The 21,098-nt window shown below is 43.2% G+C and overlaps 1 protein-coding gene across 1 annotated transcript in view; it reads right to left on the reverse strand.

Moving 5' to 3' along the window:
- ATRN (attractin) overlaps positions 1–21,098 on the reverse strand; it is a 153,841-nt gene that overhangs the window by 1,695 nt on the left and 131,048 nt on the right. The window contains exons 27-28 of the mRNA XM_084263364.1: positions 13,710–13,817; positions 55–169 (exon numbers count right to left, since the gene is read on the reverse strand). Of these exons, the coding sequence (XP_084119490.1) occupies positions 55–169; positions 13,710–13,817 (223 nt within the window). The remainder of the gene's footprint in view (positions 1–54; positions 170–13,709; positions 13,818–21,098) is intronic.

A 21,098-nucleotide genomic window follows, 5' to 3' on the forward strand; every position in this document is an offset into this window, starting at 1 on the left:
TCTGTAAGGCTGGAGAAGGAGCACGGAGTTAATCCCACAAAATATATTCCTCACCTGACTGTCCTGGTGGTGGTATACCCCCAAGTCCTCGAGGCAACCTCACGAATACAGAGAGAACGGCTGCTTTGTTCCCAAAGCAGGGCTCCAGGGCTATTGGCTTCGGTACAGTCTGCAGTACGGGAAGGAAGAGGAGAAAACAAATGTTACACAGTGTGTTACACCCTCCCTCTTTCCCCAGCGTCGCCTTCTTTTTCAGATCGTACAAGCTCCAGGGCATGAACCGTGTTTCTGAGCTTGGCAAATCTCCAGCACGGAGCTAGCAAAGCTAAAACCAGTGACAGTAACAATCAAAAGCCTAGTCATTGCAAGAAACTACATTTGTTTAGTAAAAATCGAGCTATTAAAAAGTCAAGCACTGCACAAGGCTTGTCTCCCTCCCTAAATTCAGTAACAAAGGACCAGATTATGCTAAACAATGGACTGAGGATTTTCTCCCCTTGAACCCATCAGCAGAGCATCACAAACACCAGCATGTCTGACCACTGCGATTTGGTGGCTCAACTTCTATTTCCAGAGTTGAACTCCACCTAACGCCCTCAGTGCACTGACACACCAACATGGTAAAGAATGTTTACCCCAGACCACTCTTGATTTCACCCTGGTTTGCTTTCAGCTGCACTCCCCCAGTTTTGTCTTTCATCTCTGTTCTTTCTGAAGGGTCATGTTTGTTTTTCATTTTGGTCTTCTAGACCACTCTGAACTATGTTCTTAGGTGGCTGGTTGCAGTGAGATCTGAAAGTGCTTTAGAAAGTCTATTCAGAGCCACAGAACCCCAGACCAGTTTGGGTAGGAAGGTAACTCAGAGCCACCTGCTGCCATGGGGACCCTCCCCACTAGCCCAGAGTGCCCAAAGCCCCATCCAGCCTGGCCTTGAACCCTGCCAGAGATCCAGGGGCAGCCACAGCTGCTCAGGGCAGCCTGTGCCAGGGCCTCACCACCCTCCCCAGGAAGGATTTTTGCCTCCCATCTCCTCTGCATCTGCCCTCCTGCAGCTGAAGGCCATTACCCTTAGCCTGTGCCTCCCTGCCCTTGTCACCAGCCCCTCTCCAGCTTTTGTTGTTGGACAGTACTGTCCTTTTTTAAACTAAACAGCAGAAGACTCAGTAGAACAGAGGAAAGGTTTGTGATCCTGGGTCTCGAAGCCTTGGAAAGTCACAGTCTATCTAGCAGCATTATGCATCATTCAGTCAATCTAGATCTGGTTTCAGTGACCTGTCGTACCTTAACATGGACCACTGTCACCGAGCCTTACTGAAGCCTCTTTACTTCAAATACAAACTTTTCATACTTACAAACACGGACTCAAAGCTTTCAGATAAAATGTGAACTGGTGAGTATGAAGATGTAACGGGCAGCCAGGTTTCTCCCACCACAGAGGAGCAGGGGGCTGGATCCCTTGCTGACCCTCAGTGACTTTGAACATCTCACCCTCCCGCTCTCCTCTTACAAAGACTGTGTTTGAACGATCATCACCTAGTTTGAATTTGTCATTAGAAAGACAAAATACAACAGCACAACAATGCAGAAGCTGCATTCTTACTGGAGCTGACACACAATTACACACAATCAGCATGATTGTGGTATGGAACAACAGTAAGATGAGGACACAGGTACAGGAGAGTGCCTTCTTTTGTTCCCCATAAGCAAAAGATGCAGAGAAAGACTTTTTTTTACCTGATACGCTCAGTGCTCTCTGATTTCTTGTTTAGTGTGGACAAATTCTACCCTGGTATTAGTGAAGTAATTATTGCTTTTTCCATTAGGCATAAAATTGTACGACTGAACTTCAGTGTTCCACAGAAAGCCGACACAATGCACGGCACTAAAACCCTGAACGGGAGTCAAAGATGCCATTACATTACTGCTGCTCGATAAAAAGGGGAGGAAAAAAGAAGAGATGACAGCAAGCAAAATGAAACTTAAACCCGTTTTCATATCTCATATTTACTGTAATGATTGCAACAACAATTTGTTAGTCTGTGCTAGGTAGATAAATACGTATTCTACAGGCGGTAACGACGTCAGCTGCCGTCTGCCTGGTTTACGACTGCAGATTTCTTCATCTTCCCCCCACCCCCGCCAAAGGGATCAAACTCAAAATAATGCTTTTCCCACAAAGCAACCAAGCATACCCTGGTGCTATATCCCACAGGCAACTCAATTACCAGAGGTAATGGAGAGAGCACAGAGAAGGCAACCGCAGAAATACAGCCCACGGACTTCTGGCGTACGAGGGGGAGCACGCACCCAGCACAAAGTTTATTTTCTCTTGGAGAGAGCAGAGTTCCTTCCTCACTCCACTGTTAATAAAACAGTCCTGCTGAACCCCAGGGCTTGGGGAACGGTGCTTGAGTGTTACCAAGAGCAGTTGCACTCATCCTCAGCCATGAGAAGCAAAGACCAAGAGGAGACATAGCAGCAAGGATGAAGGAACAACTGAACAAACCAAGAAGAGGTTTTATTTTCTAACCCCTTTGTGATGTATTTGCTTTTAACTTGTACTGGATTAATGGCCATGAAGATTCTCAGAGGTCTGGAGCATCTCAGCTATAGAGACAGGCTGAGCAAGTTGGGTTCAGAGAAGTCTCCAGGCACACCTCAGAGCCCCTTCCAGTCCCTAAGGGGGTTTACAAGGAAGATGGGGACAGACTTTTTAATAGGGCCAGTAGCAATAGGACAAAGGGCAATGGTTTTAAACTAAAAGAGAATCAGACTAGATGTAAAGAAGATGTTTTTTATGATGAAGATGGTGAAACACTGGCACAAGTTCTACAGAGAGGTGGTAGATGCCCCTGGCTCCCTGGCTGTGTTCAAGATCAGGTTGGATCGGGCTCTGGGCAACCTGGGCTAGCTGAAGATGTCCCTGCCAGAGCAGAGGATTGGACTAGATGACCTTTCAAAGTCCTTTCTAACCCAAACCATTCTGTGATTTTATGATTCTAATCAAAACATTTCTGCAACTCTCTTCCTTTCCCAACATAAATTGTCCAGTCCTAATCTACCCCAACATGTAGGGTATGGGATGGTCACAGGGATGGTCAGCAGCATGCTCACCATCCTCCAGCTAATACACAGAAACAGGATGCTGGAAAATACTTCTCAGTCACTGAATCCAGCCCTTTGCTAATACACATAAAAGTGCAATATTCTGCTTTTTAAGTAGTTACACTTTCAGTCTGTGCCATCACCTCTGTGAGACCTTTCCAGAGGCTCCCTGCTCCTGGATCTCACTGTTCTGACACCAGAAACTTTCTTCTAATCTCAATTCTTTCCCATCTAAATGTATTCATCCATCTGACACTCTTCTGTGACTTAAAACCTCTCCCTGGGCTTTACCTACTGTACGTCTTGGCCTTCTTTCACTCATCTGAATGAACAATGCTCGGAACTTCTTCTCTGAACACAAACACTACTTTCTCCAGCTCTCCCAACAGACCCTCTCTGCACCTCGTCTGCTGCTGTGGACCCTAGGTGACCTGAGAAGCATTTTAGGCTTTGACAGGGGCTTTTGTAATGGTATCAAAACCACCCTGGTCCTCCTGCACATCACAAAATGGTAAGGAATAGAAGCTCTACCTTATAGAACTCTTATTCGCAGAGCTGAAGGGACTTTGAGGGTAATGTAGCTCTTCTCAGCTCCAAGCAGGACTCTTTCTCTTCCTTTGCCCTTTCCAACTAGTGAACCCTGAGGGTGCAGCAGAAACTCTCACTCTGAGTCTCTCCGGGCACCATCTTTGCCTTTCCAGGAGATTTTTATTTTTATTTCATTCCTCAAGGTCACACAGCTTCCTCCTTTCTGCTCTCCTGATTCCGCTCTGAACCATGAGGAGCTCCTACACCGGTGCCCCAAACAGGCAGCTGGTGCTGTTCCCCAGCAAGTGAGTGACAGCAGACCCCAGCCACAATGATAACTAAAACTCTGTGTTATTTTCTGGGGATGAGTCTGACCCCCATGCTGCAGTGAATCTTTAATCTATCTGATGTACCACGGATAGTTGAGGGCAGAGGACACAGCTCAGAGCCTCCTCCCTTTCCCTTGTCAACCTGCTCAGAGAGGTTGAGCATTAATAAAAATCTGTTCACATTTCACTGCATGGGGGAACGTTGTTTCTATTAACCACGTGGAGCAAGGAAGTACAGCTTCTGCAACAACCCATCCAAAATCTGTCAGGAAGTTACAAGCCAATTTGGAAGGAATTAAGCACAAGATCATCTTGCTGCAGCAAATTTCGATCTTAAACCTGAAAGGGGGGGAAAAAAATGGTCTATTGTCCATCAAAGCCAGCCCTTTTCCTGAGACAAGCTGCAGTTAATAACAGCAAAAACTGGCATAAAGAATCAAGTCCTGCAAATTTATTTTTGACAGCCCCAGTTCAGGCACCTGCTTTTTGAACTGTGACTCATGCTGCATCTCATCTCCAAGCGTGCGCTCGCCAGGCCGGGAGACAAAGCGCAGCCTGATGAAATGACTCACACGCCGAGTGACGGGAATGATGGATTTGATGCAAGCAAGAGGTCAGCTGGGAGTGAAGGGCATCCTGTGCCCTCTGTGAGATGCAGAGCAACCCAGGGGTGGTGCCCGGGGACTGTGTTCTGCAGACAGGGAGGAAACTGTGTGGGTAATTCAACCGGCAACTCCAGAGCTATCTTGATGGTGGATCCTACCCAGAGGTGGCCTAGCTGTGAGCCTGCTGGTGTTTTGACGTGAGCTACATAGGTGCTACAACATGGCACAAAGCAGCTCAGGAGAAGCTGTCTGGCTTTACCTAGTTGAATTTTTGTGGGGAGACCTAAGAAGAGCTCACATCTCCTTTTCTTCTCCACCTCTGCAGCATGCCTACCTCTTGTGTTGTTTCTGGAGACTTTTATTGCACATCCAAGCTGCTTTTCTGCAAGAAGGTTTGGAGTGGACTTGGGAAACAGACATCAGGTCATTATAAATGCTCCTGCCTCAGTCTGACAGGTGGCTTTTAATGGCCCACTTAAAAAAATTAATAGTTGATCTCCAAACTTCGTAACACCTTTCATCAGATGGTTAAAACGAGCCTCTGCCAGAGACTTTCGTTTAGAGTGTTTTGATAAACCCATTGTTGAATTATAGAAGCAATTCCTTTTTATTGAAGGCTTAATGGCACAATAAAGTAGACATTATTCAAATCTATGCAAATAAGGTGCATCCCTCAGCCACTTGGCACATGAGGACTGCTTCACGCGGTGCCTGAACAGCAGAGTCCCACACCGGGAGGTGGGCACAGAGGGGAAAGTGGAGCCCAGCTGCTGGAGCAGGTGGACAAAGACCCCCCAGTTAATGGGGCCTTTGGTGGTGGGTCAATCTATACAAGCCAAATTCCCACCCAACAGCCCATTGGACAGGAGCTGTGCCTCTGACTCATGAAACACAGGGCACACTTGCAACTCTGCCAACACGCACAGTGGCAGTAAGGAATGTGTAGGCAGACCTTCTGGTGGCAACCAGGATGGATGTTTGTGCAGCCCAGGATGTGTCTGGGCTATGAAAAGACAACTGCAGCTGGTCAGACACCCTGCCTAAAGCTACTGCTTGTACTCAAAGAAAAGCTGCAAGTGACAGTTTTGCTCAGCTGATAGCCCCAACCTTTCTCCTCCAACGGATTTTGACTGTTCCTCTGCACCAGCAAAGCTACGGTGAATGGACATGGAAGGGAAAAAAAAAACCAGAAAAAACAAGAACTGTGAATCAGGATAGCACAAATGTCAAACAAAGACCAACAAACCATCACGGACCTCTCAGCCGGGTGCAGAGATGTAAACACGCTTTACTGGGCAATGTGCACTGCCAGGAAGGTGCACTGCAGCAGCTCGGTTTTAACTGGGGAGAGCTGTCATGCCTTTTGTGATGGGCAGCACTTGGAAACAGTGGCCACCCTTTATTTTTTTTTGATGAAAATATAAAGTTAATGGTTTTTCACCGAGCGGTGGCACAAACCCACTGTTCCTAGAGGCAGTGAAAGCTGTTCTCAGCTATTTCCCATTGATAACCTTACCAGCCAAGACCTAAAAACAATTTCAGTTGTTTATCAGTTTTGATATGTACTTAATATGTGTAAAGCTTAAACAATTATAGAGTTAAAAGCATTGGGAGACCTTTTAAGTCATCTAATTAGTCTGTCTCCTGCAGCAGGATTTTCTACACACACAGGGCAGTTTCCAGGACTTTGTCTGGGCTATTTCTAGGTGACCCAGGTGTGGAAAGCACCACCAGTTCCCTTGGGAGACAATTTCAAAGCAGATGCTTTCCACAATCAAGATGCATGGTGTGATGTTCAACCTAAACATTTCCTCTTTTTTATTTTTTATTTCATCTCATTATTTCTATTTACACTGCTTATATTCGACAAATTCTAAAGGTTAATAATGTGTCACATAAAACTAATGGCTAGAACAATAAATATTCAGTGCAATTTAAAATACACAGCATCAATTCTATTTAGGTTCTGTAATACACTACCAGCATATTGCTTTTCAAAATGTATATATATATATATAAAAAAAGTACTGTGGATAATTTTTTTTCCTTAACAAGAAAACACATTTCTGTGGTTTGACCAAATAACTCTTACATGCTTTTCAATTTCCAGTAAAGAAATTAAAGGGAAAATCTTATGGTGGGGTGAAGAGAAGAGGAACATTACTGAAACAGTTCAACTTTATTATTTGATTCCACTTCTTCAGATGATTTCACTCCAGAAAAAGGGTCAAATTCCATTTGCAAGTTTTTAAATTGTGCCATTAAAAGCTGACTGAACATTTGTAAAATAAGTTACAAGCAATTTTCTACAAAAAAATAGAGTATTAAGTTTTAAAAATCATATTCTCAGGGTAATAAGCATGTCCTCCAAGATAGAGATGAATGAACTTCTAGCAATAATTTGCAGAAAATGAGTCCAGATTAAAAATTTACATTTACCTTGTCCCTGATATCTACCTTGGAAGTGATACAAGGGGCTGGGGAATGAATTGCTCATGACTCAGTCCCAACACTGGGCTCCTTCATGTGAGGAACTAAGTAAAAAAACATATTCAAGCTCTTTGGGTGAATGAAAATTCATCTGAACAGCCTGAAATTGAAAATACAGATCTGAGCACCCCGTTACCAATAACTGGGAGCGTATACACAAACCAGCCTCGCGGGGCACCGAGTTGGCTCCCACCATGTTTAACAACTGCTTTCTATTTTAAAGTGCACGGTGTCAATCCAGCAAAACACAGGCATGAGCTCTTGGTGAAGGAAAGGATTTCACTAGGCGAGTTTGTATTTTGAGAGCAGTCACCCTGAAACGACAGCACCTCGTGTCACAGCTCTGAGCCACGCCATTCACGGGAGCCACCGCTCACCCCTTCTTTTTCAATTCCTTGCTGATGCCCTGGGGAAGGGAATGGGATGGATGAAGCCATGGGTATCAAATCTGTGCAAAATATATATATGTGGCCAGCAGTGGATATTTATTTTGATTTTGTAGGGGTGAAGAGGCAGGAGTTTTCTGGTTCTTTCCAGCCACTTGGCTGGTTTTCCCACATACAAAAGCACAAGTAAAGAACCTGTTGAAATAGGAGAGTTGGATGAAGACTGCAAACACAAGACACAAGGAACAACTGCCTGGCATAAAGCAATGCAAACAGGTCGCTGATAATGTGTTGAGAAGCTGCTGGTGTTATTAGTACTTCAATCAGAAGAGATGCTTGGTGTGACCAGAGGGGAAATAAAAGCTTAAAAAAACAACCCTCTCAGGTTGGAAGCTTCATGCTCCTTCCTCTCCCTCCAGCAAATTCCTCCTTATCAGCTAAAATCAGGGTCCATCCTGCTGAGAATTTACAGTCTTCATACCCAAAACTAGTTACACCTCAATTATCAGCCAAACATTCCCTAAATACATGGCAGGCTTAACAGATGTCTCTGTTGATCTCATGATAGCTCCCTTCCAAACACTTCTATCCCATATTATACTATAGAAGTGGCAAAATTTCCCCCACACACACACCCCTCCCAAAGCCCCTAATTTTGCAACAGAAATCAAAACAAGATACCAGGCAGGAGTTAACTGGAAATAATTCATTAGGTGAAGGTTTTATCAGGTGTTTTTGTTGTTGCTTTTGCAGTGTGGATCGCAGCCAGACTGCACGCAACTGAGTGCAGCTAATCCCTTTTACACACCTCGGCTGCCCAGATAACGCTTGTTTCCTTACCACTGGCAAGTCCAGCTAGCACGGCATTCCTTCAAAGGGGATAGTACCCTTCTCCACAAATTAGAAAGCAGGCCAGCACGAGCACAATTAACACCAAATCTAAAGTACTAGTTGGGATGTCGCTTCTTGTCCGTCCCTCGTCAGCCTGATGCGACGGGAGGGCTCCTGCCATCCGCTCGCAGACGCTCTAATGAGTGGAAGCGCTTGGGCTAAAGACAAGGAGACAGCTACACCCTGACAGGCTTTGAACAGCATCGTGTGTTAAGGCAGAAGGAAGCTCCTAGAACCTGCAAATACTGGAAACCCCAGAAAGAATAATTTAGGAATTAAATTGCATTTCAAAAGGCGAGCTAACAAGCCTTGAGCAGGCTGCTTAGACAGGTCAGGCGAGATAAACCCAGCCTTGCTGGCCTCCAAGGCTGCGCTGTGAACTATCTCTGGCAAATGCCACATCAGATTAAGATTACTCGGTTTGTGTTTTTCCCCTTCAATTTCTTCCCCTTCCTCCAACCATTATCCATTTGAAGATAATGAATGACTCTCCTGTTCAGGTTATTTATAGTACATCTGAAAAACCCGAACCCGCTCTGTCCCCCTCCAATGCATCTCGACAGCCTGGTCATTTCTACTTCAGACTACTTTTATATATCACAGCTGAAGCCTGTCATCCTTCCACATCTGCCTGCTTGAAGAGGACCCCCAAATCTCAGTTCGGTGGCCTGGCAAAGTGGGAGACTTCGTGCTCGCCATGCTTCCGCTAACCCAACTCCTTTGAAGTGAAGTGGGTTGGGAGAGGGTCAGAGAAGCTGGCCCATCAGCAAATTTGATGGACTAATAACAGGTCAATAGCATGTGAGCTAAAAGGAGAAATGAGTCACCCAGGGTGTCAACCAGAACAGGGTAACAGCCCTAAAAATGATCGCTGCCTTAGCCCTTGGCTGTTCTTCACTGAACTTCTGTCACTGCACGAAGCAGCCCAACATAACAGGGCTCAGAGCTACACTGAATTAAGATGAAGTTGCCCCGTAGAGGTCCTGGAGCTGGATGATGCTTCATTTCAAATCAGCCCTCACCACAGTGGTACCCATGCAGCTCCCCCAAACCCACCGCCCTGTGGCACAGGATTTCTAACTTGTCACTTCTCTGCTCATTACTGATGGTTGCACCTTCAATTGTAATGGGAAAGGAATTTCACGAGGGCACCGCTCAGATATGAAATACAAGCAGACCGAAAATATAAATCTGTGGTATCCCTTACCCACCCCTAAATCAGCCCACCACTTCAGCTCTGTACTTCTTGAACAGATGGGACCTTCTGGCAGTCTTTAAACCACTCAACAGCACTTTCTTCCATAACAAAGCAAACTAATTACTAGAGCAAGATGCTATTTTCCATCAATTTTTCTGCCTTTTTTTTTTTTTAAGGAATCAGCCAACTTGGTGAGCTGATGTCTGATTAAGGATTTGCAGTGAAGCTATTTTGCCCTCAGAAGCTTAACGCAGCAGAATTAAATGCACGTCGGCAGGAAGGTACAGAGCATGCTAAATGAACTTCACAAGGATTTTGCTCACCAAATACTTCTCTCACTCTATTTAGGCAACTCTAGATGTGGACAGCCTGTCAATCACGTATGCAAAAATAATCACCTTTAGCAGGGGCTTTGCACGTTGGATCCCTGAACGCAGCACGACGAAGGCTGCTCTACAGACCAGCTCTACTAGGCAACTGCTCTGTTTCAGAAGAGTGTTTTTCAAATCCTATAAAAGCTTCCAAGGCAATTTTTTTTTTCTGACTTAAGGATAAATTTTTCTAAAGCAACAATTTTCTCGTTGATCCTGTAGGTGTTTTGCTCAAGCTAAGCATCTCTTGGCTATGCTGTGTGTGTGGTTTTTTTTTCCCCAAGAATCTACAAGCTTTAACTTCAGGCCTTTAGCAGCTTCAAGATACCTGGAAATCAATGGCAAAATTATAAATACTCCATATTCCTTCAGAAAAGCTACTTCTAAACATCACTGCAGAGGACTACAAGATTTAGATTAATTAGATAACAAGACCAAAAAAGCCTGAGTTAGAGTAATAGTGGCTCAGGCACTTGGATAAATCCCAGATACCCAGAGATGTTAAATATTCTTAGAAAAAAAATTGTGATACACAGCACCTCTGAACACACAAAAAGACGTGGGAAAAAGCCAATGGATTTTGTAATAACTAAGCAAATTTAGTGGTAGATTTGTGATCCATTGGGTATTTGTTGAGTGGGAAATAAACCAAAGCAGCTAGTTACACGTTGCCTAGCTGCAGACTGTAATATGAATAGTTTCCCTGCAGGTAAAACACTTTCTATTACTTCTAAGTACCCCAGGAAAAATACTAATTGAAAACACGGTTCTAATACTGTCCAGCTGGAAAACATCAGTTTAGGATGGAACTAGCTCGACACTGGCTGCCAATTGGCTATGCACAATGGAAAAGGAAATTAATCTCTCACAGACAAGACGTTCTATTTTCTACTTCTCCCCTGTAACCCTCAAGTAAACTCCTTATTAACCAAAGGCTTTGATGCACTCGGGGAAAGAAAAAGACCGACGCATTTATGGTAACACAAGTCTGGATTTCTTGAATTAAAGCAAAGGGTCTCAAATTTTGGCACAACTGGAGAATGGCTTACAGTCCAACAACATAGCAACATTTCTTGTCACTCTCTCTGGGCTAATAATTAAAGAACTAACAAAACACAAAGAAAAATCCAATTCCACTTTTCTGTACCATCCCGGCCCATCTTCCTGCAGCTCCCTCCTGCTAAAAGCTTTTCCCCATGCAGGTGCAAAAGGGATAAGGAGAAAAACTGAAGTTGACCCCACAGGCATTGAGTCAGGCTTTTCATTTCTATTTAAATTCATTTATATGCAGCATCCAACAGACCAGACTCTCTCAGAAGCATCATTCCCCAAGTTGCTCACAACCCATGTGTCTCCTGAGTTTCCTCTCCATGCCATTTCCATTTTGCTGAAACACTCCAAACTTTTATACGTACTTACTCCCTATCAAAAGATGATAAAAAAATCCCTATATAATCCCCCCCTTCAAATTTAGCAACTCTCCTTGCCATGGAAAAGCATCCTCATTCTGTACCTGTGTCTTCCAGCAGATGAAGTTATCTGCTGGTACAACAGTCCACGTCCACATTCCCTACTTGGCTTCAGGCTAAATACAAGGTTGGTACTATTTGCCTGCACCAAACTGCCTCATTTATGCTTGAAGTGGATTTAGAAACATTTGTATGAGTTATCAGCACTGACGGCAATTAGCAGTTGGTAACAATTTCTGGGTCTGAAAAAGGACATCTGTCCACAGTCTTGCTTCTTATGCTTAAACCCGCCTTCTCCATCCGTTCCTGAGTAACCCAAGGAGGTCAGACAAGTGAGATACAGAAGATGATGGCAGACATGGGAAAGCAAGGAAGCTTAGCTTCAAGTGAGAGAAAGATGAAATCCCGTCTGCAGTGCTGTCCATGGAAGCACTGCAAAAGAGGAGATGTTCAACATTCCTGCAATCGAAGAAGAAACTGAGAAGAAAACAAAAAGCAAAGACAGACAGAGGAGAAAGCGAACAACAAAGCCCAAATGGAAAAGGAAAAAGCACTGCCAGATGAACAAGAGGAGAAATAACACACTAATCAGAACATAAGAGATCCAACGTTTCCTATCTACTCTAGTTTGGGAGCGTAGGCAAACTTGTCAGAGATCAAAAAGCTTGGGACAGCTTTGTTCTGGCCTGATCCTATGGGAGAGGTGCTTTTAGTCAGCTTATTGCCAAAAAATGGAAAGAGGGGAAGGGAAGTGCCCCAGGCAGACAGACTGCAACCCAAACCCAGCAGCAGCCAGGCTATGGGCTCACAAATCCATATGGGAACATCCATACCCACTCCTCAGCTTCTTTGATGAAGCAATGAATAAAGGCTCATTCTAATTTGCTGAGTGGCAATCCACTTTTAATATCACTTCTTTCAAAGACTTGGTAAGCCATTAGCAGCTAATGACTTCCAGTAGTGCCTACCATCCTCACAACAAAAGTACAGAAATGGTAAAAATTCAGAAAAACTGAATGATCTGGAGTCAAATGAAAGTCAACAGGGAGGAGAATCACTCAGAGCCTCCAAGGAGAGGTCCTAGAGACAGGTCAGTTAAGCTGACTCATTTACCCCAAATTACCAAGGGCCTTTGCAAATTTTACTTTAGTTTTGCTATGCTCCCAGGTTCATCTCTGCAGAATAGGAACAATAATCCCTGACTTCAGAGAAAGGTAAGAATTAATTAATGAAGCACTCCAATGTGGGGCAATCACAGGAATCATTCCAGCTTGGGACTAGAGGATTGGGTGAAACACAGCAAATAACCAGGACAAAACTAAGAGGATATATTGAAAAGGTTGTCCTAAGCAGTGCCCAGCCAGAAGATTCTGCAGGTGAAAAGAAAGCAGGAAAGACTATATTCACTGATAAATAAGGATGAGCAAAGGCTCTGTAGGCAGCCTTAATTGTGCTATTTCCTGATACTAAGGCTAAAATGGAAATATTATTACTCGCCAAACAGAAGTTTTTGGATCAGATTGTTTTCATGTGCTTTACAGTAATTAAAACATGCACATTTTTTCATAGAAAAGCATAACCTGCTCTCTTGTCACAGCAATAGGTGGTGAGAAACTCTGTGCCTGGACTGAGGAAGACTTCAAAAAAGCTGAAGTCTAAATAAAACAAACCAGTTACCTTACTCACATGGGAAACAAAGATAATCAGCATTCTCAGGTTCTGATTTTTTTCCCTTTTGTATACAAGTCTGTTAGTCAAAGCACCACATTAAAAAGATCCTTTCATTCATTAGTCTCCTCTTAAGTGTATGCTCTTCCTAAAAATACAACATGTTGTGTCTAAGAAAATGCCAGCCTGGTGTAAGACAATGATTTCTCCACACTCCTATTTGTGCATCACAACAATATATCTGAACATGTATTTATAATCAGCAGTATGTTAACGCTATTACAGGACACAGGCGTGATTATATTCCTGTTTCCTTTGAGATACCACAGAAAAACGCTTTCTATTTGCAGCACCTACAGCTATTTCTAGCCAAATGTTCTCCTGTGTGCAGCTGCATTCTTCCCTCTTGCACGGCACCAAAACTAACCAGGCAAACAGACAATCTCACACCCAGTATAACTTTTATCTGAACCAACCCCAAAAGTTGGGAATGCATACCTGAAGGGACAAAAGCAAACAAAAATGCCATCTGTTGGCCCTGCCAGACTTACTGTTTTCTTGCAGGTTTTCTTGCAAATAGAAGATTTGGGATTATTGTGTTAAGCACAGTTTAGAGCAAGCATCCGTCATTAATTCTGGTGAGGACCATCCTAAAGCACCAGCTCTCACCTTTATGCTTCCCCCAATGAGATCTGGCGGCTCTTCATCTGTTTCTAAGGCAACGTTGATGGAGGCGAAGGGGCGACTTGCCATCTGTTGCATCTCACGGAGTAGTTGCTAATTTAATAAACAGGAAAATATTATTATCATATTGTTCCAACACAAAGATAAAACCTCCCCACGTATCAGAGAGGTATTACGTAATGCAAAGGGCTATCAATGGATATGGGAAAAATAACCCCTTGGTGCTTTAACGGGCTTCAGGGTACAAACAGATAATTGCAAATATTCACATTACTACAACTGAACAGGTTATTGCAAGTAAAGCTAGACACAAGGTCTTAGTCTGAACCCTTTGTGAGGGGAAATGCATCTACTTAAGTCTCCCTAAAGCAGTTATTTACCTTGTAGGCTGTGATATCCTGGTTGTTTGTCATTACCTGTCTGGGCCACGACAGGATCCACAGGATTTGTGGGCAGCATTTTGAAAGTTAAAACTAGCAGCAGTATGTAACTACTGTAAGAAAGAATTTGGTAGGGTTTTTTTTTTATATAACAGCACTAGGAAAATGCTGTCAGGCATCTATTGAATAATCATCTCTTTTTTTATTGTTTCTTTCCTTTCTGAACACAGCAAATGTATCAAATGGCAAGCATGTCCTTGTTGCAATATGTTTTATTAAAATAGAAAACATTTCCCTGGGTAAATCTCTGCAAGCCTTGATGACATGAGACATCTTTTTACTCTACTCTTTTAAGCACTTTTAGGCATTGCAGTGCAGCTCCCTTTTTTTTAACACAAACCAACACACTTTCTATAAGGTTGGGCTGGAAACAGCATTTCAGTTGAAGCTGAGCTGCAGACACACTTCTTTGTGGCTTCAACAGTTAATCTCTAATGTTAACAGCAAGCTAGACAACCAATAAGCGGATGCAGAGGCCACAACCCTAATTCCCAGAAGGAATGGGGCTGATGTGACTTGGTGCCCCTATTTAATAAGGGATGAAGCATACACTTTGTAGAGCATGTAAAAAACCCAGCAGTCTTACCCTGAAATGCAACAACTGGCTAAATGACTTGCTGGACAGAGCTTTACACGTTTAGTATCGCCACTCAGCTGCAGCAATAGTAGTTATGCTCTATTTTTAAGCTGGATTGGAGGCACCACCAAATGTCCTCTACACTTTGCACCATCACCACCTGCATTTCCGCATTAACTCCAGGCATTGTGACACTCTGAGCCTTAACTGATCATTTAGAGCATTCAAAAAGTGCTAAAAGCTCCACAAAAATGCACAATGCCCCCAGTAATCCACATCCAACCCAGCAGAAAAAGACAGGGCACAGAGGTGCAAGGAAGATGCTGCTGTCCAGCGACACTTTTGGACTAAACTAAGTACATCATCATTTTCTTGAACTCATAAAACCTTCTCTTAGGTCTTTTTTTTTTTGCCCAGTCAGCGTTTGGGTTTTTGGATTTTGAGTAGGAAAGAGGAAGGATGTTGCTGTAAACTTGGGGTTCAGGCAAGGTGGGAGAAAGTACAATGAGGTTGATGAAACTAAGCTTGGGGGAAGGGGGATATATATAAGGCTGCATGGATCTCAGTATAATAAAACCACAAACCAAACCAAAACTGCCCTGCCACAAAAGGCAAGTGGCAAAGTTTTGATTAATTGTGGAAAGAAAGGAAAAAAAAAAAAAGTGCATTTCAGAGCAGATTGTAGATACTGTCACACAAAGCAAAAAACCCAAGGAATTCACACAAACGGAGCTTTGCAAGCAAACTTGTGTGTAACTCACACTTGGAGAAAAGAACACGAGGAGTTGTCGAATATTTAAAGCACACCAGCAGATTGCAGACTAAAGCAAGTGTGAAACAGATTGCTGGGTTGTTGTTCCTGCAATTGTCCCCTTCAGCTATCATAAAGCGCTTTGTTTAATGGCTATAAAATCAAAGAACAAGCTGTCCTGATGAAGATGTCCAAGAGACTTACGAACTAAAAGCTATTAGCTCTTTGAAAGGAGTTTAGTTTATTAAAGAAAATGTGCAATTTGGCAACATGACTCCTTACTGAAGTCAACGGGAGCTTGAAGAAATAAAACCCCAAGCAGTGCTGTGAAGGCAGAGCTGTGCTACAACACGAGCGATGGGAAAAGCAATGCTGTCAGCAACGTTATTGCCTTCGTTTTCTGAACTGGCCAAGGGAAACTATCGCTTTTGGGGCTGTCTCAAAGCCAGCTGACTCTCAGCATAACAGTGACCAAACCAGGTAAAACCAAAGGTCCAAGCTGCAACTGAAGGGAGTATTAAAGTTCTTGCCAAAGGGAGAACATGCTTTACTTAACACTGGTTTCTGGTGCATCATAAGCCTTATTAAAAACACAATTTCCCTCCAAAAAATTAAGAATAGATTTGAGAAGTGATTGCTCTGTAACCAAAATACCACTCCTTCCCCCAAGGCATGCACAGGGCAGGTGTACCCTGTGCACATATATATATATCGTTCCATATTTGTTTGGAGCACCAAAATTTTAATGAAAAGATTTTATTATGCTGCAAGGGAGAAATGGTGGCAATTCCCTAAGCCAAAATGTTGAGCATGACATTAGAAATCAGCAGTAGTTAACATCAAGATACCCCCCAAACTTGGTTTACCCTCACTCCTAATGAATGGCTTTCTGAGATTTAAAATAATGAACCTCAACACTCTTTCAAGCAAAGCTTTGGTTTCTAGATCACACAATTAATAGGACAGCCTGGGAATATTTTAAATCACATAGGTCTGAAGAGGATTTTAAAGGCAAAACGTTTGAAAGGCTTACAATAAAAACACATCAAAAGAGTGTACTGGAACACACCACTGGCCTTTAACACTTAAATAACTGCAAATTGCGTGAACCTGCACAACTTTCATTTGCCCTTCCCCCCCTATCAGCAGAAAAATCTCCCTCCCAAAAAACCTGCAAGCTAAAGCAATCGCAGATGGGAAATGTTCAAACAGCACCTGAAGGTTTCTGGTGCAACCAGACACTAAGAGAACCTGACAATAAACAAACTCAATGCTCTACAGCAGAGGAGAAAAACAGCAAGGAAGGTGGGAGACCACCGAGGCTGCTCATCTTGTAGCACCCAGGACTCGAGGTGCAGAAAGGTGGAGTTTCACCCAGGTGAGTCTTTTGAATTCATACACCTTGAGTAATGGCTCATCCAAAACGAGCAGTGTGTTCCTGATGGGAGAAAAACCACCAGAGGAATTCAGGAAAACCTTTTCACACAGTAGCACAGGGTCTCACGTGGAAGAAAAACAGCCGCTCAGGTTACTGGGTTAATTGACTAATATAACCTACGCGGTGTTTCCTGACAAGAAAAACCTGAACATTTTATTCATGACAATAAAAGAGTCACCAGTCTCTGTACAACCATCCTGCTACCATCCATCTCAGCGACTGCCCCCTGCAGAGGCTCTTTTATGAGCACAGGGCTACGGTACCTTTTGAGATGGGGCTCTGATATTTTCAGCCATGAAAGGATGATGATTTTTTCCAGAGGAAAGCTGCACGTTTTGGATCTTATTCACTCCTTATAAAGGATGGATTTTTTAAAAAAAGCGAAGCAGAACAGCTATCTAGAACTTGTAATGAGCTGGAGATTTTACAGGAGTGTTTAATCTCAATTTTCAACTGAGATGAGAAGGAAAAAAATACAGGAATTCAAGGAGGAAAAAAATATGGGTGTGTTAACCGGGCACGGATGGGCTTTCACGTTAAGGCAGAGGAAAAGCAAAGTGAGCAGGGCCCCTCCCCAAAAGGGAGCAGATTATTTCCAGGAGACAGAACATATCCAGGCAAGACCAGGACACCAGTCTACAGTCGAAGGTGAACTTTAAAAAGGAGAGCCAGAAAACGGCAATGGTCCTATCAACAGATTTATGTGCTTTTTTTCCCTGCTGGGAAATTTGTAGATCTAATCCTTCAAAGTATTCTGAAATTCAGATCCTTCTGGACCTACAGCTTGTTGTTTTATCCTCTGCAGATAACATTTTGGGTTTAGAGGAACTTCTGCTGAAGATATTTTAACAGAGCAAGCTACACGTTTCCTTTCCTTTGATGAGACAAGTACAACTAAAGGTCATCTTTTGAGGATTCCTATTATGACCTTTGAGATTGCAATGAATTTGGGATGGTGCTCCAAAGCTAAGGCTACAATCAACTTGCTGCTGAACCTCCTGTCTCTCTACTGCCACATTTCTGTACCACCATGGAAAAATCAATCTCCACTCTGTTATGAACTAGCAAAATCAGCAGCCGTGCTGTGTTCTCCACACCATCCAGAGGCAGCTTTAAAAACCAGGATACTCTGAAATCAGATGGTGGGTTTTGAGCTACTGCCCTGTCTGTACTGCAAAGATAAACTGGTCCAATGGGCCAAAACCAGTAGATCTTGCAAACAACAGCGAGTCCAAAGAAAGTAACAGCTCCGGTGTCATGGAACGAGAAGAAAGATAAGGTGAGGAAACAAACTGATTTGTACTCTTCTTGTTTGAGGCATTTGGAAAAAAACATAAAATACTTTGGGACAGGACAGAATATTTGGGACTTTCTTCTACCCAGGTGAAGTGTGCAGTTCTACCACACAGATCATAAAGATGCTATTCACCAATGTGGACCCAGAAAACCTGTTCACCCCTACCAAAGCTAAGCAGAGGGTGATAAGGGAACAGGACAAAGCTGTTGTCTTCTTCCTGACCAGTCCTTTAAATACTATCAGTTCTGCAGAGTTACTGAAGTGTGCCAGTCCTCTTACGTGTTCCCTCCAAGGCTCTGCAGGACAGATAAAGCACACAGGCTAATCAAATACCTAAAGGTCTTGATGCATACACTGAGGAAAGGGTAACAGAATTCTCCCAGCAAGGCTTATTAGCTCTGACTTGGCCACTTGTTAACCAGAGTCACAGTGATATTGTTGAGGTTGGGGGACAAGGAGCACTCCTATCTTTTGAAAACATACTGGGTAGAGCAGTTGCACTGGTAAACAGGCTGTTTGAGCTTATTCCTGCACATCCTAAATTGCTCTAAGAGCTTCATCTGAATTCAGGAGGTGGCTGGTCCCTTTTGTGCACAAACACCTCTTTGTGCATGCACAGAAACGATCACCTGCCTATTTCCAGGCATGACTAACTTAAGAAACCTCATCTAGAGAACTGGTCCCAGAGCTCTCCTGTGATGACATCTAGCAAAACTGCAGTTTACAGGTTTGCTGACAGACAGTGTGGGAAGGAGACATCGCCCTCCTGGGGCTCCCAAGGGCCTTGGGAGAAGGGATCCTTCCTGGTGGCAAGAGCAGCTAGATGGAACTTGAGCCAGCAATGACGGGTGCTCACTCCGAGCTACTTGGAAGTAACTTATACCTCTCTCTATATAAAGATGTATCTCCTGGTGTGGGAACCTTTGCTTGGTGTTATAGTTACTTGGTGACCTTAGAGGGGGGGGAAAAGGGGAGAAGACAATGGAGGTGCCTACAATATAAAAAAGGACATCAGTGAGGAAATAAACATACAAGATATAAATATTGCATGAACATGAGCCACATTGTCTCAGAAATAAGTGATTTAGAGCATTTAGCTACAATTAAGTTAACTACCATGTAAGTCAACAAACAAACAATTTTCTGTGACACTTCCATCATCACTGAAAATTAAGTTTTTAAGCCCCTAGAGCACTGCACATATTAATGTTAGCTAATTAGTTTTGTAACTGACTTTGCAGGCTATGTTGAAAGGGAGAGGAGGAGAGAATTAATGTTCAAATGCTTCTCTCAACAGGCATTTCCACATTTCAGAACTACAACAAACCAGAAAGCAAAGCTTCTGGGAAGTTGCCTCATGCTGAAATGACAGAAGATATTTAATTCAGGGCTGATTAAGATAAGTAAGTTATTTATCATAATCATGCCCAGTAGGAGGGCACAGAAAACCTGACCTTTAATAAGAAGAATAAGATATCATTTCTTTTTAACAGACCAGAAGTATATAGCCCATGCAGACTAAAATATATACCAATACCAGATAATTACACAATAGCAGAGTGCGCCTTTGATTGACTAGAGCTCTTCCAGCATAATTACACAACACTGTTTCTCTCCCTGATTTTTCCAAAGAGCTAAATTAGATACCTGTACCACTGATTCCTATCATCACAGAGAGACCTAGGAGTCTGAAACGACAACAGCTTCAATATACATGCAGTTGTGGGGTTTTTTTTAAACGAGGCTCAACTCTCCTAGAGCCAGGCTGGATGGTCTAGCTTCATCATCACAAATACCAGCCAACAGTTCTTTTTTGGGATTGACCAAACCCAACTTAATTCTGTAGAGGCTAGAAACTACAGACCATGTGAGAAGAGCTGAGCTGGATGCTGCCACTGTGTGTGTGACTGCCAACCCGATACGGCGGCGCCCGACGTGGACGTATTAAAGCTACAAATGGTCAGCTGTAACTGGCCATCTGCAAGTGCAACCAGAGATGAGCTCAATTAGGCACAGAAGTGACAGGAGCATGTTCAAACAACAACGGACCATCAATTTCCCCCTGAGCTGAAATCTCTTGTCAACTTTAATATTTTGGGATGTTTTTCCTCTTCGGGCCATCTCTTGTTTCTGCTTATAATTTCCTTCAGTTGGTGACCAAAGCCACATAGATCACTGCAGAGAGCATGCAGCATTAGTATTATGGAAAAAGCCTGCAGGCACTATGAGCTGGTTCCCATTCATAGATTTTAAATTTAGGGGAAGCAGAAAAAGTTACGATTATTGGATCTGACCTCCTGCATCGCACGAGATACCAAACTGCACCCTGTGATTTCCACAAGCACATGACTTGGATTGACCTAGAAAAGATCCAAAAGTACTAAAATTCTGATCCATTTCTAAAAAATTTGTTGGCATTGCTACTGTTGCCATTAAGAAGAGGAGGAAAACAAAAGCAGCTTTTGACTTGTTTTACCCCCAGTTGCAGACACTGGGTGTTATGCCTTTGGCTGATCATTTAGAAGAACCTTATCTCATCATGAATCTTCTGTGATTCCTTTTCACAGACACTGACTCACATCATCAAATCTCAGTATGTCCTTCTTTGGATAAAATGAATTATTTGTGATGGTTTAGTCTCTCACTTATCTTCCAAAAAACAATTAATCTTGCAGTGTTGTTCTGAACCATCTGCACCACCCAAGATATTGCTGAGACCAGAGTGGACACAGTACTCCAATACACACAATGCTAACAATAGGCTCTTATTTTGGGACTCATCAATGTGGGAGCTGGGAATTTAAGTAGTTATTAAATCACCACAGACACCATAATGTCAGTCTACTGCTGAGGGAATAGGTATTCTGGGAA

This window comes from Gallinula chloropus (assembly GCF_964237585.1).
Source record: "Gallinula chloropus genome assembly, chromosome: 4".
Taxonomy (NCBI): domain Eukaryota; kingdom Metazoa; phylum Chordata; class Aves; order Gruiformes; family Rallidae; genus Gallinula; species Gallinula chloropus.